This window comes from Schistocerca americana, chromosome X (genome assembly GCF_021461395.2).
Source record: "Schistocerca americana isolate TAMUIC-IGC-003095 chromosome X, iqSchAmer2.1, whole genome shotgun sequence".
NCBI classification, from domain to species: Eukaryota; Metazoa; Arthropoda; class Insecta; order Orthoptera; family Acrididae; genus Schistocerca; species Schistocerca americana.
In genome coordinates this window covers 709,661,325-709,680,923 of record NC_060130.1, presented here as the reverse complement: position 1 = coordinate 709,680,923, position 19,599 = coordinate 709,661,325, and the positions used below count along the sequence as shown (strand labels likewise).

Genomic DNA, 19,599 nt, shown 5'->3' with positions numbered 1-19,599 from the left:
GGTGGTGGTGTTTTGAACTAGGTCAGTCAGCTTCTGGACATCAAGATGAACACAGTGCTCTATCAATGACAACTCAGATTGTTTAAATAAAAAATATAGTGTATTGCATACAAAATACAGACTTACATCCATCCTATCCAGCAGCCCAGCACGTAGTCCTTTTCCCGTCAAATTCCAAATGGGGTAAGAAGGGGAGACAGGAGGGTGAGCAGGAAAGTTAGTGTGGATGGGGGGTGAGGGGGTGAGGTTAGGTTAGTGGAAGTAGCCCCACTTACCTATTTTCCAGCCAAAATTTTAAATTTCCCACCATGATATCAGTGCAGCATTGCCACATCTATGACCGCCATCTTGGTTCCACCATCTTGGAAAAATTTTGCAATAATGCAGAGAGGGGCTGCATCCTTTTTGCCCTACTACTCATCCATTTTTATAATTTGTATGTGTTTACTGATCTGTCTACAGACAAGTCACTAGTAGTTGGAACTATCAAGTTTTTAGTTATCTTATGTCTGTCAGTAATTAATAAAACCTCATTAAAACCGAACAACCTTTCATGATATGTAAAAATGGGAACACATTTACAGAAACCAGCTCTTGAAGGATCACATCATAACTGCAATATAGTTTCAACTGTATCATACACACATTTGTTAATCGGGTTGTGCATTGGCTTCATAGGATTCTGAAATAATACAAACAGCTCCGTTGAGCTGTACACAGATATGCCAAATAACTACAAGCACTATCGAACCCTGCACACAAATGGAAAATGAAATATTTAAAAAATAATCACATTGTATTTTTAATCATCGAGTAATTTTCTTTTTGTTGTTGACTGGATATTTCAAATCCCTTGCACATAATTATTTTTCTTTCACAGAGCACAGGCTGCCGTAAATACAGTTTTAATTTGTTACAAATTACTAAAACATCTTATACTCCATCAAGGGTACAATAATTTTGTTTCAGTTTCAAACCCTAGCTTGTGATGCAGTTAAATCCTGAGCTTCATCCACTATTTTACAGATGCTAGTACCACATCATTATGACAGAAATCTTGTGGAATTTCGAAGAAATAGAGGAGAATGAGTGGTAGGCATAAGTTTCGAGTAAGCCTGCAAAGTGTACTCTTATGGATCAGTTGGAAAAGTACCACCCGAGAATGAAGGTTTGCTTCTGGTTTTAAGCATACTTTCTGGCTGCCAAAATATTATCATCCCCATACTTAGCAGTACTTATGATATAATCTCACAAAGCTAGAGCCAAGCAAAACAAGTAAAGTTTTTAATTTAAGTGTCGATCTACAGGAAACGGAGTGCTGATTACAGAAATTAAAAATAACTACAAGAAAAGATAATAGTGGCTGGCCAGTGCACTTTATTTAAATTCGAGAGAGGTTAAAACTGAAAAAGCGTGGACGGACCAAAGAAATAATGTGAAACACTGAGAGCACTGTTTCAGGTGAAATATGTGGCGCAATATTGGTCCTGTGACACATATTTGAATACATGCATGGTAGATGCTACATGTAACAATGCTTCAGCGCATTTTTAATTTTCTAGACCGCCATGCTTCTAACACACTCGTAGATTTGAGTAAGAAGTCTTTATTTTGGTGGTGTGGTAATTCGTCATGCAATTTAAGATTGTATGATTACTGAGGACTGTGCCTCATCTTGCTTCCAGCGAAGTTAATGTCTGTCAGTCCAGTCTTGAGAACGACGGTAGAATATGCAGAATGTGAATTATGTTTCTTTCACGAAGGAGTGACGTGATCTCAGCAGGGAGCTGGTCAGAGAATGGTGGACCTGTCGAAGGTCTGGAAACCTTCGGCCCTGAGGCGAGCCAGCATGGGCCGGTAGATGTCTGCGCTGAATGGCAGCACCATTCCACGGCGCTGGATCTCACCTGGAAATGAACAAGTACTGCATCAGTTATACTGCTTTTTCAGTAAGGCCAACAAATGTCAGTCCAAATATCATACGCTGTCCGCCTAAAATTAATACATTCTTTTAAATAAAGTGCTATATAAAACATCAAGAAATGAAGAAAATAGGTTATACCTGCATAAAAATGGAATGCTGCCCATAAAATAATAGGCTGGTTGATTTGAAAAAAGTACAATTAACTTAGTGCAAGAATGGCAAAATAATATTAAAACATCTTATGAGAACATATGAGTTATTATTTATTAATATTATTATTGTCAATTTCATTTAGATAAATTACCATGACAAGGAATAACTGGAAAGAGCTTGAGGTAGCACGGATTGAGACAGAATGTGTAACAAATCTGAGCACAGTTTACATTTTCGTCGGAAAGTAGTGGAATATACACGGTCCAGACACATGTGACTACCAGCTATTTCGATGTCAACGTGGAATAACCAGGTGGCAGCACTAGCAGTGAAGAGTAAACTAAGCATGTCGGGGGAATGAACAACAGTGCAATCGTTGTCATAATACGGAAATGGAGTGATTTATCTGATGTCTAAAAGGGTACGATTATTGGCTTTCGGACCAATGGTGCACCATCTCCGAAATGGCCAAGTTTGTAAACTGATTACATGCCGCGTTTGTTAAAATATACTAAGCATGGAAAAATGGCGTTACCTAAAGCCAGCGCCGAGGCAACTGTGGTGCACCATGGGCCATAGATGACGGAGACGGACGAAGCTGCAGAGATGTGTATGGGCGAATAGATGTGCAACTGTTGATCAATAGACCGCCCAAATGAACCAAGGGGCTACAAACAGTGCCACCTCAAGGACCTTTCAGTGAATGTTATTGCATACGGACTTCCGCAACAGGTGCTTGGTTCGTGCTCCATTGCTGACTACTGTTCGTCAGCGATGAAGGCTGGAATATGCACATCACACACCAAGACCGCCAGTGGACGTCCACTGAGTGGCGAAAGGTGGTCTTTTCGCGTGATCCACGGCCGTTGGTGTTATGGCCTTGCAACAATCTTCAGAAGGGTCCAGGCAGGAGGAGGATGCGTCATAGTCTGGGGGACGTTTTCGTGGCATTTCCTGGGTGATCTCGTCAGTCTGGAAGGCATAATGGACCCAACACAAGTACGCATCTATATTTGGGGACTATATCCACCGCCGGCCGCGGTGGTCTAGCGGTTCTAGGCGCTCAGTCCGGAACCGCGCGACTGCTACAGTCGCAGGTTCGAATCCTGCCTCGGGCATGGATGTGTGTAATGTCTTTAGGTTAATTAGTTTTAAGTAGTTTTAAGTTCTAGGGGACTGATGACCACAGATGTTAAGTCCCATAGCGCTCAGAGCCATTTGAAGCATTTTGAACTATATCCACCCCTACATGCAGTCTGTGTTTTCCCCGACACTGTGGCATCTATTAGCAGGGCAATGCAACACGTCACTCATTTAGCAGGGTATGTCGGTGGTTCACTGAGCACAAGGATGAGTTTACCGTACTCCCCTGGCCACCGTACTCCCCAGATTTAAACCCAATCGAGAATTTGTGGAACCACCTCGACCATTTTGTTCACACTGTGGATCCTGTAGAGAGGATATAAAAAGTAGTCTGGCAATGGCAAGGAAAGCGTTTCTGAAGTAGAGGGAGACCAAGAGATGAATACACTGAGCAGATTCAGAAGGATGTAGGCTGCAGTAGGCACTGGGAGATGAAGAAGCTTGCACAGGATAGAGTAGCATGGAGAGCTGTATCAAACCAGTCTCAGGACTGAAGACCACAACAACAACATGGATACTCAACTGAGAAACGTAGTGCAACTGGCAACACCACTGGATTTGGCAATGCTCCACATCCCTGTAGGTACCTTCCAGAACCTCACTGACTCTCTTCCTGCATACCTGCACTACGAAAGGTAGTTATTCAGTCTTTTGACAGGTGGTCACATTAATGTGACTCGACTGTGCATGAGCATCAAGTGAAGGGATAGCTAAACTCTGTTCCAAATGACAAGATGAGTTAATTGTTTTCTTGATACATTTATTACTGTATTAATTCTGAATCATGTGCTATCTTGACAATAGTTAATAAATACTAGTTTCTGGACCCCCTTTATAACCTTTCAAGCATATGCTTTCAGTATGCAAACGCGTTGTTAAGGACACCAATTAAAGGCATTCGGGTGGCTGGAGGGATCTGTGCAGTGACTGACAGTGACTAAACAGCCATGGCATCGTAGCGAGGAAGGGGATGCACAGCTTGTGTCTTGGTCTGTGCAAAAGTCGCGTTTGTAAGGAGTTACATAGCTACACCGATTTATGCGAATAGAGACTGATAATAAAAAAGGAAAACAACGAATCAGCAGCACAGATGTGGAGGACAGCGAAAGGCAAAGTCGAAACGAGAACTAGGTTTTAAGACTACTCTATGCCAGCAGTACAGCTATCCACTAAGTACAATAAATATCAATCAAACAAGGTATTCCTGATGAGCATGTGCCACACATCCGAATGAGTTGGCTGTTCCACCAGACGCACTCATAATCTGTCTCTTTCACAGACTCATCAAAGAAAGCTACTCACTTGTTGCTATGATCATACCGACTATATAGCTGACAACTATCATGATCTGTTGTTCTGGGGGGGTCACAGATTTATTCACTTTTTGGAATGACCTTGTATGTTTTCAGAGCCAACGTAAAGAGAGGTTACAGTGGATGCATCACAATTGGTGTAACAGTGCAAGCTGTTAACAGTGGGTGGATGATTCAGGGAGTGTTTTCATGGGAAGGACTTGGAGCCCCTAGTGCACTGTGTGTTTCCGACGATGTTATACTTTGTCCTAGACGACTATGGCACATTTCAAGGTTACAAACCTCAAAGGTAGCGCGCCCATACTATAAACGCGTAATCTGAAAAACACCACATACATTTTCATTATTTCGAGCGTCCCAGAAGCTCACTAGATCTCGATCCTTTTTACAGCTTGTTGGGAGTCTCTGAATGGTATATTCGGTGACGTCATACGTTTCCTTTCTCCCAGTCAACGTTGGCAGTAGTTCTGTACATCCCATCGTTATTCATACTGCAACATTACTAACAACATCTCATTATTTGGGAGAGCAGCCGTCTTCGGTTGTTTGCACATGGCGCTGTCATTTATCGACTAATTAAGTTATCAGAAGATCAAAACAAACAGCAAAACGATTTAGAAAAATATCTGAATGGTGTGAAAAGTGGCAGTTGACCCTAAATAACGAAAAGTGTGAGGTCATCCACATAAGTACTAAAAGGAACTCAAACTTCGGTTACACGATAAATCAGTCTAATCTAAAAGCCGTAAATTCAACTAAATACCTAGGAATTACAATTACGAACAACTTAAATTGGAAGGAACACACAGAAAATGTTGTGGGAAAGGCTAACCAAAGACTGCGGTTTATTGTCAGGGCACTTGAGAAAAATATAACAGACCTACTAAGGAGACCGCCTACACTATGCCTGTCCGTCCTCTTTTTAGAGTACTGCTGCGCGGTGTGGGATCCTTACCATATAGGACTAACGGAGTACATCGAAAAAGTTCAAAGAAAGGCAGCACGTTTGTATTATCGTGAAATATGGGGGAGAGTATCACAGAAATGATACAGGATTTGGGCTGGACATCATTACAAGAAAGGTGTTTTTCCTTGCGACGGAATCTTCTCACGAAATTCCAATCACCAACTTTCTCCTCCGAATGCGAAAATATTTTGTTGACACCGTCCTACATAGGGAGGAACGATCACCACGATAAAATAAGGGAAATCAGAGCTCGTACGGAAAGATATAGGTGTTCATTCTTTCCGCGTACTATAAGAGACTGGAATAATAGAGAATTATGAAGGTGGTTAGATTAACCCTCTGCCAGGCACTTAACGTGATTTGCAGAGTATCCATGTAGATGTAGATGTAGATTATGACACTATCATGTCGGAGTGCTGCCATATGAAGGTAAACAGAGACAATAAGCGCTCTAGAAAACTTGTCATAATGTGGACATTATACAGACTATATCAGCGTAAAGGTCAAATGTAGCGTAGTTAATATTAACATGACTCTGTTGTGGATCTCCGAATATCTGAGCCAAAACATTATGACCAAGTGATTAACAGCATGTTGTTCCACTTATGGAATGCAGTGATTCTGCGTAACACAGATTCGTCTAGTTCTTGGTAGATTTCTGGTATATGTACTACCAGATATCTACGCAGAGGTCACGCAATTACCATAAATTGCAGCCCAGTGGCTTATGGGCGTGGAGCTGCCATCCGATGGCATCTAACAGGTATTCCATAAGATTCAGATCAGGTGAATCTGATGGCCAAGACATAAGCGTCAGCTCACTATCATGCTCCTCAAACAACTGTAGTACATTTCTGGCACTGTGTCACAGACACTTATCCCACGCGAAGATGCCATCACCATAGAGGAATACATCAGGCACGAAAGATGCATGCCGGCCGCGGTGGTCTCGCGGTTCTAGGCGCGCAGTCCGGAACCGTGCGACTGCTACGGTCGCAGGTTCGAATCCTGCCTTGGGCATGGATGTGTGTGATGTCCTTAGGTTAGTTAGGTTTAAGTAGTTCTAAGTTCTAGGGGACTGATGACCACAGCAGTTGAGTCCCATAGTGCTCAGAGCCATTTGAACCATTTTTGAAAGATGCATGTGATGCACAATAACGTCCACATATTGCACAGCCGTCCTTGTGCCTTCGATTATCTTTCTTACCACAAGTCCCATAAAAACCAAGGTGAATGTCCTCAGTATCATAGTCCCTCCACTCCCACTGCCCCCCCCCCCCCCACCTCCTACTGTTGAATGTTTCGAACAGCTGTACAGCTGAATGACGGCTTAACTGCACACAAGAAACGTGGTTCATCCGACCAGGTGACACATTTGTATTGATACACGGACCAGTCTCGATGATCATGTGTCCACTTCAAACGTAACTAATGGTATTTGCTCAATACAGGAACACGTGCGGGTCGTCTGTTGCAGAGTCCAGTGTTAAGCAACAGAAGCCGAACAGTGTGCTATGAAACACTTGAGTCTGCACCAGCATTGTACTCTGCTGTGAGATCAGCCACAGGCTGCTGCCTATCCTGAGTTACAGATCGGGCGAGCCTCCGACCTTCACATTCTCTGATAAGACATGGAGGTCCAAGATCTTGTCAGCTGCTTGTAGTTTAACCACTATAGACGGTAGCACATGAGCAGGTATGAGCGTTCACCGGTTCTGTGATGGGCGTACCTAGGCCCTCTGCCATAACAACCTGTACTCTGTCAAACGGTATATGTCAGTGGAGTTCCCAATCTGCGGCCCACGTCATCGCTAGAATCATTCCCCATTCGTTTCAGCTCCGTTTATGTTCTTTCTCTACCATTCCGCGGTGAATAGTGATCGCAGGGTTTTGGCTCATCTGTGTCAAGGATTTGTTTCAAATGGCTCTGAGCACTATGGGACTTAACATCTGAGGTCATCAGTCCCCTAGAACTTAGAACTACTTAAACCGAACTAACCTAAGGACATCACACACATCCATGCCCGAGGCAGGATTTGAACCTGCTACCGTAGCGGTCACGCGGTTCCAGACAGAAGCGCCTAGAACTGCTCGGCCACACCGGCCGGCAAGAATTTGGTGCCACAATGACGTTTCACTCTTTCGAAACAGAGTAGCGATATTCTGTGGCCGTTAAAAAGCAAACATATGGCGTGGCAATAATCTAGATTCCCCATTGTATCTTGATTCCTTGGTTCCTACAATACAAATAATGCAATCTTGGCTCCAGGCCGTAAGATACATACAGTATTTCTCGATTACCGAGAAGCATTTGACTCAGTACCACATCTACAATTATTATCAAAAGTACGATCGTATGTTGGGACTCTGTATGTTCATGTTGCGTAATACTGTCCTGAGGTACAAGGGCGCCCATATTTGGTGGCAAGGGTGGTCCACTGCCCTCACCCCTTTCTCAGGGAAAGCAAAAAAATATAGTACAACCAGATGTCTTTCTTTCGAGAAAGTGATTTAAAAGTCGTTATTACACAGGTTTTCACAAGGTAGAAACTGGGACTCCTTTACGGCTATTTGAAAGTCGCCATTCGTCTTCCAAAACATTTAAAGTACTCCATATTCAGAGGTCTCATCCTCTCTCCCTCTCCATCCCCCCCCCCTCCACCCCCTTACAGACTATTGTATGGTCATCCTTGCTTGAGGACAATATTAATAGTAACCTTAGAATCCCTGATAACTACCTACAGAGAGACAGTTTTACAAGACATGGTATGCACTTAAACGGAAAGGGAAAGAAACTTCTCAGCTTTAAAATTTTAGAGACATTGATGACAACAGTAGAACCAAGATTACCATGCCAGCCACAAATAATAGTACAGCAACCACCACCAACTACAGCAGTGAAACCATCAAAAACTACAGCAACAAAAAAACCACTATCAATATCAGAAACAAAACCACCATCATCAGCTGATTCAGCACAGCTCTCACCAGTGGCAGAAAAACCAGCATCGACTGAAGCAAGATAGTCCTCATCAACAGCAACAGTAGGCATAGTCACAACATTAGCTGACAATCCACCATCAGTCATGGCAGAACCACTACGACCACCACCAGCAGCAGCAGCAGCAGACAAATCAGCATCATCACTAATCCCAGTAACAAGACCAAATACTAACAGGGTGAGTAAACGGAAAACAGTGCTTCCCTCCCATCTAAATGATTTTTTAGTGGTAGGCCGAAAGGGGAGGAAGATCTCAAGGTAAACAGACTCAGGCACAGATCAGACAATTTTAATGTCCTTCACTGGAATATATAGTGTTTATCTAATAAGTTGGAAGTAGTAGAAGATGTAATAGAGACTTATCACTTAGATGTAGTCTGTCTTGTAGAACACTGGTTAAAGTATGATGAAATAGATCTATACTGCCCTGAGGGCTACACCCTAGCTGACAAATATTGTAGAACTAATAAAAATCATGGTGGGTGTGTTATATTTCTAAAAAAAGGGATTAAATATGAACCAATAGCAAACGTTAAAGCATTATCTCTAGAAATGTTATGTGAAATTTCAGCTGTTAGGTTAACAGATTTAAATTTAATAGTTGTAGCTTTGTACTCAACTAAGACTGGAGGCAATTCAACAGATGATTTTGTTAACAAGTTAGTGTCTTTATGTGAGACAGTCTGTAAGTTTAAGTGTAGGATACTAATCTGTGGAGATTTCACTTTGAATTTTCAGTTGTCCACTATCTATAACTCATATGTAAATAATTTATTAAATTCTTTTGGTCTTTATATTATAACCACTGAAATAACAAGGCCACATTGTAAAGTATTGACAATATAGTTGTATCAAATGAGTTAATGCATCTCAAGTCAGAGGTAATTAAGACCTGGGTATCTGACCACTGGCCACTACTTCTTAGAAAAGATGTAACAAGAAATTGTAACACTGACTCAGTGCACATGGCAGGAAAGAAAGTATGTGTGATCAATTATGATAATCTAAATATGTTTAAATCTTATATTGATAAAAGTAATTGGTTGCAGGTTTATCGAGAACATGCAATAGATAGAAAGGTGGAAGAACTCATATCTACTCTTTCTGTATATGCTAAGATGTCCTTTCCCATTAAGTTACTAAATAATAAAAAGGCACTTAAAAGTAAATAAGGTCAAGGATGAAAAGGTGTTGAAGATCAAGAGGGAGTGTGATCAATATTATGACTGGTATAGAAGTACAGGTTCTCAAGTATTTAAAGACATGCTCACAGTGAAAAAGAAAAGATTAAAACAGGCCTTAAAGGAAGCTAGGTGTAAAAAAAATGAAGATATAATACTAACATCTGAAAATAAGACACATGCAATGTGGAATATCATTAACAGTCAGTGCAACAGGAAAATGACTTCACAGGCTGAAAGCAGCAATCTGAATGCTGCACAGTTAAATACATTCTTCACTGAGAAGGTGCAGGAAATAATAAAGGTGATTGGCACTTCCAATATAGCCACTGACCATAAATACTACCTGAGAAACACCACAAAGCCTGAAAGTACATTTAGCTTTAAACTGGTCAAGGTACAGGATGTTACTAATGTACTGAGGAAAATGAAGAACAGTTTTAGTAATGATGTTTATGGTTTAAGTTCAGCAATGTTAAAGTGTGATACAAAAGAACTGCCAGAATTGATAACACATGTAGTAAATACATGTATTTTGGAGGCTCAGTTCCCAAAGGCACTAAAGTTTGTTAAAGTCACTCCAATACACAAAAAAGGCAGCTTCTCAAGTTGTGACAATTTTAGGCCTGATTCAATTGTGCCAATCTTGTATAAAGTGATAGAAGCTATATTAAATAATCAAATAGTAAAATACTTTGAAGAAAGCAAAATCTTCACTGATAGTCAATTTTGCTTCAGAACAGGGTTAGGAACTGTTAAAACTGCCTTATCACTTTTAACACAGTGTGTGAAGCAACTAGAAAGCAAGCTTGTTGTGCAGGATAAACTCTTTGATTTATCAAAAGCTTTCAACACTGTGTCTCATGAAATCTTATTGAACAAACTGCAATTCTATGGGTTTACAGGAAGTGCTCTGGAATTGATAAAATCTTATCTAAGTAATAGAGTGCAGAAGGTGGTTTTTAATGGTGCAGAATCAGATTACTTACCTGTGGGCATGGGTATCCCACAAGGTTCTGTAGTTGTCTCAATTCTATTTATTATTTATATAAATGACTTACCATGTAACATAGTTGGGCCATCAACTAGGACTTACTTATTTGCAGATGATCTTGCAGTCTTTATAACTGCAGAAACAGCACATAAGGTGAAATATGATGCAGACCAGTGCATTGTCAAAGTTGAAAATTGGTGTAAAGCCTTTGTGTCAACCGAAAAAAAAAAATACAAGACCTGTATGTATCATGGAATAGTAACACTGAACTTGAGCAGAGCTCAAATGCTGTTAATTTGCTTGGAATCTCAATTGATTCAAAATTATCCTGGGGTAGCCATATTGAAAAAGTGGGAAGCAGCATTAGCAAAGGAATATTTGCTCTAAGGAAGCTGCGTCTTTGTCTAAACGTGCCAGTACTTAAAGTGGTTTATTTTGCTTTAATACACAGTCACATTTCCTATGGTGCAATACTGTGGGGACATTAAAGCAAGGCAGCTAATGTCTTCAAACTACAAAAGAAGGCAATAAGACTGATATGTAGCTTGGCACCCAGAGCTCACTGTAGGCCAAGCTTTAAAAAATTACAGATTATGACCCTGCCATCAATATTTGTACTACAGTGTGTAATGCATATTAAGGAAAACTATCCGAGTTATCAACAGTATGACATGCGACATAATTATAACACAAGAAACAAGCAGGACCTAGTTTCTTTCCAATGTAACTATAAAAAAACACAAAAGTGCTTCTTATACAAGTCCATAAAATTTTTAATGCCATACCCCAACATATCAGGGATCTTCCAATTCAACAATTAAAAAAAAAGTAAAAGAATTTCTTGTTGAGCTCAGCATTTATGAAACTGATGAATTTTTAAGGGAGGCAAAGAATATGGTGTGACTGCACTTTGTGATGAGTTTTTATATGCTTCTATATATGAGTAAGTCTGTAATTGGCTAAATTTACTATGCAATATCAGTTTGTACCAGAAGTTTCTCTGTTTTGTATTTGTGTGAAGGTACCATAATTATTTGTGTAATATTTATATTGCATAATATTTTTGTTGTTTTTCTAATTATTTGTGTAACATTTATACTGTGTAATATTGACTTTTGTAATGCCTCAGATGATCTCTGAGGTCTCTACAACAATAAAAATCAATCAATCAATCAAATCAATTTTGCATGTGATACAGTTACCTGTAACGACTTTGTAATTGTTTCTGTGTGGATCCAGAGCTTCTAAATACTTAATAAAAGAAAACATGGTCCGTAATAGGCTGTACTGTAAACAATCTTGATTTAAATCATGCTGTTAGCTAATACTTACCATACTTCATTTTCAAGCACATGTGTGACATTATGTTTTACATATTGTAATTATCAGAGTATTTTACTTTACCCACACAAAGTAGACGTCACATTCCATAATTACATTAGGAATGGATCCACATCACAAACGTTATAGCCTCGCATGTCACATATTGTTAACTGTTCGATACATGATGTGTGAGATCGTAAAGTTCATGATGTGGATCCATTTCTAATGTAATTATCGAATGTGACGTCTATTTCATATGTGTAAAGAAAAATACTCAGAAAATTATAATATGCAATACGTAATATCACACATATGCTACAAAATGATTTATGGTCAGAATTAAGTAATTGTACAATTTATGTAAAGATTTTTTACATTGCAGTCTACTGTGGAACATGTCTTCTTCTATTACAGTGTCTGTAATGAAGTACTCTCTGAAATAAGCTGCATAAAAACTTACTCAGATCTTGGTAATACTTCAAAGTGGTGCCAAGATTGGCAATTTGCTTTAAATGTTCAAAATTATCATACTGAACACTTTATAAAACGAAAAAACATAGTATCCTATGACTTTAATATCAATGAGCTGAAGTTGGAATCAATCAGCTCATATGAAAAGGAGTGGTCACATAGGATCAGTCGTGGGTGGTGGTGATAGCGGTGGTGGTGGTGGTGGTGGTGGTGGTGGTAGTAGTAGTAGTAGTGGTAGTAGTAGTAGTAATAGTAATAGCAGCAGTAGCAGTAGCAGCAGCAGCTTCATTCATGCATAGATCTCTTTTTACAAGAATATAGGACATGTCAAAGTATTTACACGTTTAGACCAATTTAAAAATAAGCTAATTCATATACACATACATTTACAGACTTCTAGTTAGAGACAATCATAAGATTTACTCCTGGTATGCAATACTTCTTTTAGAAATAACTTATTAAATAATGTAATGCCACACTGTTTACTCATATCTCACTAGAGTCACTGCACACACTATACACACATTGTTTCATAACACTTCACTCACTACACACACAAACACACTCACACACACACACACACATACACTGGTGATATCTGGGACATTTTCTGTACCACAGCTTCCACTTTGCTATCCAGAAAAACTGAGTCAGCATCCCTCTGTAATGAGTGAGATGTTCAGTTCAGAAAGAGGAAGAGGTGTTAGTATTGTGCAATGCATAGGGGGTAGAATTTGATTAATTGCTAGAATACTTGGTCAATGCAGTCAGTCCACAAAGGAGGTTGCTTACAAATCACTCATGTAACCCATTACAGATTATTGATAAAGTGTGTGAGACTCGTGGCAAATAGGACTAACAGGGAATTTGAACATATACAGAGATGGGCAGCATGAATGGTCACAGATCTGTTTGATCCACGGGAGAGCCACAGAGTTGCTGAAGAAACAGACATGGCAGACTCTTAGAGATAGACATAAACTATCCCAAGGAAGCTCACTTACAAAGTTTCAGAACCTGGCTTTAAGTAATGAATATAGGCCAATATGACAACCCCTTATGTATTGCTCCTGTAGGGATCATGAGGACAAGTTTAGGTTAACTGCAGCAAGCATGGAGGCATTTAAAAATCATTCTTTCTGCATTCCATACGTGAATGGAAGGGTGAATAAACCTTAATAACCGATACAATGGGATGTACCCTCTACCATGCACTTCACAGTGGTTTGCAGAGGTTAGATGTAGATATAGATATGACGTACAGTCATTATCTATTTCATGCAAATTGCAAAGATCAGTTGAACCAGAACATTCTGTAGTAAATACAATGATCAGCCAGAACATTATGACCTATCACATCCGAGATGGGTTTGATCGGATTTAGATTTGGTGAGTTGGAGGGCCAGTACATCAATTGGAACTTGCCACTGTGTGCCTTGAACCAATCCATCACACTCCTGTCCTCATGACATGGTGCATTGTCTTGTTGAAAAATGTCCTTGCCTTCGGGAAACATGATTGTCATGAAGGGGTGTACATGGTCTGCAACCAGGGTACAACACTCCTTGGCTGTCGTGGTGCCTTGCACAAACACCACTCGACCCATGAGGCCCAAGTGAATCTTTCCCAGAGCATAATGGAGACCCTGCCAGTTTGTCTCTGGTCCGCCGTACAGGTGTCAAGGAGCTGTTCCCCTTGCAGATGACGGATTCACACCCTCGCATGATGAAGAAGGTATTGGGATTCATCAGACCATGCAATGCTCTGCCACTGCACCAACATCTAGTGCCAATGGTCACATACCCATTTCAGTCGTAGTTGCTGATATTGTGGTGTTAACATTGGCACAAGCATGGGTTGTTGGCTGCGGAGGCCCATCGTTAGGAGTGTTTGATGCACTGTGTGTTCAGACATATTTAACCTCTGCCCAGCATTAAAGTCTGATGTTAGTTTTGTCACAGTTCACCACCTGTCATGTTTTAAAAAGTTGCCCAGGTGAAGACCGACAACTGTAATGAGAGGTGGCCACTCACCCCCATGACATTTGGACTTGGTTTCACCACGTGTTGAAGACACTCACCACAGCTTCCTTGAACACCTGATAAGTTGTGCAGTTTCTGAAATGCTCATGCCAAGCCTCCAGGACATCACAATCTGCCCTCAGTCAAACTCAGGTACGTTGCATGCCTTCCTCATTCTACACATGGACAGCATGCTCACTGATTCTACATGTACCATGCGTGTGTCTAACTAGCAGTCATTCCTTGCCAGGCAACACTGCTATTGCCTGGACGGGTTTACATTGCTAGTAGGTAGGTGGTCATAATGTTCTGGCTGATCACTGTAATGTGAAGAATTAAAGATGAAACTATAAGTCATTTTCCTCAAAGACAAGATCTGTAACTTTCCATTTTTTTTATCTTTCTTCATGTAACTTATGATCAAAATTAGGTTGTTATATAAAGAACACTCACGAGTTCTATAAGAGAAATACCTGGGAAACAGTATGTTCAACTCTTATCTAAAGATGCAACCTGCCATTCACCTTAAGACTAAAGTGATTTAAGAAAGTCACATAAAATGTAAACCTTGTTGGGAGGGCAGGGATTTCATCCCTGGTTAACCACTGCACCAATTTACTCACTATGAATAGTGTATAAGAAAGGATATAAGGTAGTACATATCTCAATAGTTAAATCATCTGTTATAAGCTGACACTAGCACAGACCTAAGCAGTACAGGAAGAAAAAAGGTTGCAGTTATAACATTCTGAATGTTTCAGTGGGATTTGTTGTTGATAGCTAGGTTATTACAGATGGACCCACAGGCTGCATCATTTAGGGAAATGTTTCTGACTTTTCCAGAAAAAAAATCATTACATATATAGTACCCATGATAGCACACATTACAACATTATATAGTCATCATGAAATAATAAGACTTGCTGAATATGAAAAGTAGTACAGATCACACAAATGGTTAATTACTTAGTTTCATGTTCCATGGATCATTTGTACAACAAATCTTAATCATGTGAAATGAGTCATTTTACATTCAAATAACAAATTAATTTGTAAATATGGCTACATCCTCATCATTTTTTAAATATACTGATGTGAGTTTGTAATTCCTACCCATTGCCCTCACACATTCCAGTACCATAAATTTTTCTACAGATACTTTTTCCATTGGTTTTCAAATTTTACTGTACTGTCTGCTAGACAATTTAAATCACTGGGTAAGATACAAAAATTTTGGTTTTAGCATTGTGCACCCATTTTTGTGCTAAAGACAACCTTAATGTGGAGTTATGAATGTTGTGTTTTCTTCTGATATTGTAATTATGTACATTATTGTTCCTTTTGAACTGCAGTGGATTATTCACAACAAACTTCATGAGGAAGTAACTATACTGTGAATTAGTAGTCAGGAAGCCTAACTCTTAAACTGATGTCTTCAAGATGATCATGGGTGAACACCACATATTACTCTTATAGAACATGTCTGAGCAATGAAGACTCCCTTTGTTAAAGATGGATTACCCCAGAACATTATTTTATATGACATTATTGAATGATAATATGAAAAATACATCATCGTACTGATATAACTCTCCCCAAGATTTGCATTGATTCTAAGTGCAAATGTGGCTGAACTAAGTTGTTTTAGGAATTCCAAAATGTGCTTTTACCAGCTGAAATTCTCACCATTATGGACACCTACAAGTTTTGAAGTTTCCACCCTAGTTATCATTTCCTCACTATGTGTTACATGGAACATCAGTGTAGTCCCTCTAGATGTACAGAACTGAATAGGCTGTGTATTTTTGAAATTGAGGGTGAGACCATTCACAGTAAACCAGTCAATGATACTTCTAAGAACAATGTTTATCATTTCTTCTGTTGCTGAATGTATGCTTGGATTGATTACAATACTAGTGCCATCTGCAAAAAGGAACTAATTCTCCTTTTTGTGTATTAGATGGAAGATCATTTACACACATGAGGAACAATAGCAGACCTAAAATTGAGCTTGGGAAACTCCATAAATGATTTCTCCCCCATAAGGAAATCTCCCTGATTACTTTGTTCGAATTACTAGGTATAACTTTCCATGGTCTTTTGTTTACCTATGACATTATCCAGTGATTGGTTATACCATCAACTGCACAAAATGTCAATTTATCTATGAGAATATTGTGATTCATACTGTCAAATGTCTTAGATAGATCACAAACAATGCCAACTGATGGTGTTTTATTATTTAGTTCTTGTAAAATATGATGAGAACACGTAATTGGCATTCTCAGTTGAACAACTCCACTGAAATCCAAACTGTGATTTACTGATGATATTATTGTTGTTCAGTATATTTTCTAGAATACTTTACATTCTCAAGAATTTTGGAAAATTTTGTCAGCAGTGAAAAGGATTGGTAATTAATGACATCTCTCCTATCATCTTTCTTATAGAGGGTTTAAACAATGACATATTTCAATACCTGTGGAAAAAGTGCCTGGTGTTGGTGATGCATTGCATATCTCAGATAATACAGGGCTTATTATATTGGAACAAACCTTTGGTACTCTGTTAGAAACACCATCAAATCAAAATTAGCTTATATTTTTTAGACAATATACAATTCTCTTAATTTTATGATACTTGCTTTTTCTAAATACTTTTGTGATTTTTCTCTTGAACTGTTTGTCCCTATAGTTTCCACCACATTTAGAACTTATTATTAAATATATCTGCTACCTATGACTGATCACTTATAACCATTCAATTAAATTTAATAGTGATTTTGTCCTGTGGCATTGAGCTTCAAAGCTCATTTGTGATTATCATCTAAAGTGAACATATGATGAACCAAGCATGGTATGCAGTAACTCACTACTATTCATCTAGAGTTATTATGTGTCATAGCCCCATATAAAAAACAACAAGAAACAAACGGTACCATTGCTTCCTGTGACATTGTAGCCTCAACAGTGATTGACATATGGCAATGCTCAATTAAATCAGTGGTAATTGTTCCAAAACTTTATTCTATGCATATCATTTAGGGGACTTACACATAATTGTTTCTGCTTCTTTGTTTTGGGAATTGCGAAGTTGATCTCAGAAGGCTGAGTGGACTGTGTTCTATGTTCCAGACTACCTCTTTCTCTCCCCTCCCATCTCCTCCTCCCCCAAAGTTACCTGACATGAGTTGGACAGAAGAACTGTAGATTTCAGTGGCATAGCGAAGGGGGTGGCAGGGACAAGGTGGTCTGTCATGCTCCGGGCACCACTTGCAGAAGGGTGCCAAATAGTCTTGAAGACAAACAATACTTTCCAGAAAATATACTATTATGAGAGTAAATTCTATATATTATATTACTATATGTGTTTCTTGAGGCACAACAACAATAAACTGGGCACTGAGGAGAAGTGTGGGGTGGCAATAATGTGTTGTGCCCCAGGTGTTGATGGTGAGGGGAGGAACAGAGAGGGGGAGTGGGGAAGAGCACGGATAAAGAAGCATGCCCCAGGTGCCAGTTATATTTGCTACATAACTGGTAGACTGTTAGACAACAAGATGATGGAATCGATACAATGATAAAGGGCAGAAGACTCAAGGAATGACAAGGCCCAGTAAAATTTAGTCAGTCAGCAAACAGCTTTATATAACAACCATTGGATGGCAGATATTTCATCCCCATGACACTGAAGTAATGTGCAGATGCATCTTGAGTGTTATTACAAAACTTAATATGATGTTGGCTGGGAGGCCTCAAAGCTTAAGTAGGTAGCCTATTGGTAAGATTTTCTATATTTTATGTTGTTGGTAGCTTTCCTTTGAAGAATGTGCTCCATTTTGATAGCTGTGATGAGTGTATGTTGAGTGCAATGTTCTTCATCTGTCTGCTGAATTACAGAGAACACTGTGTTCAAGAATTGCTATGAGAAGGACCCTCCCTCAATGATTAATCATGATGAGTGATAGAAGAAAGACTTTGGTGTATGAAATATTATCAGATCACTTTCTTGAATGAGTCCCTATTCAATGTGGATTATGATATCTGTTACAAATCCATGAGACAACATTGTGATAGGTGTCATGTACCAACATGTGGCTTGATGCATCAAACTCAACTAGCAGCAGACTAGATGGCTCAGTGTGCCATTATGTACAACATGGGCTCTAAATTATAATCACATATGGATACTTTCAACCACTGGCACTGCACTAAGATCATACTGACTGAAATTCTTGTCATTCTCCATCATAGTGCTGATTCATGCACAAAAAAAAAAAAAAAAAAAAAAAAAAAAAAAAAAAAAAAAAAACAGCCAAATCAAGAAGCTATCTGCCATTTTGAATGTACATTTTCTATTACCTCGCCATTTATAATATGATTTAGTTGACTGTCCACAAACATGGGTATAAGTAGTGAAATCATAAACACAAAAGCTGGATTTAACTACACCGTGCATTACTACATCTCATTCTACTGGTGGTAATTTGTTTTTACGTTCATGTAACATGTAAATGAATTCATCCAATTACCTGCAGTGTATCATGGAATATGAACCACAGTGCAACTTTGCATCTTTCACGTACATATTCACATAAATGCACAGACATAAATAAATACTAAAAATGAATATTAGGACTAACTAGATATTGTACTTCAAACCTTTGGATTTTCGAACAAACACTCAATGAAACACTTTATGAAAGAACTGAAAGGAGCAAAGAAGTGATATTGAGAGCTTTAATTACTGGAAAATATTTAGTTTTGTAAGGTTTCATTTATGTGTGATTTTCAACACATGTTGAAAGCTGGATACCTATTTATATTAACTTGTTACTCAAAACTGCCCATACCTGTTACTATCCCCCTGAATATTTGCTCTTACTTCTGCAATGCAGGATATATTTTTCTTTATTTTGTTTATCAGGAGGTCCATAATTTTGACGATTGAAATACAACAGTGAGCCAATTTGTGAGGAGTCATTCAACACCACTTACATCAATAAAGCACAATGTTATCTACCAAAAGTGATTCTAGGTAACAATGGAAAACTTGAGGGGGTAGTGATGCCACAGAACTACTTCATATGACCAACAAATAAATCCTGG

General features: G+C 39.1%; 1 protein-coding gene across 1 annotated transcript in view; it reads right to left on the bottom strand.

Moving 5' to 3' along the window:
* Positions 1-1,354: 1,354 nt before the first annotated feature.
* Positions 1,355-19,599, bottom strand: part of LOC124554877 (alpha-aminoadipic semialdehyde synthase, mitochondrial) — a 292,387-nt gene continuing 274,142 nt past the window's right edge. Inside the window, exon 19 of the mRNA XM_047128548.1 lies at positions 1,355-1,907. Coding sequence (XP_046984504.1) covers positions 1,792-1,907 — 116 coding nt within the window. The 3' untranslated portion in view covers positions 1,355-1,791. The remainder of the gene's footprint in view (positions 1,908-19,599) is intronic.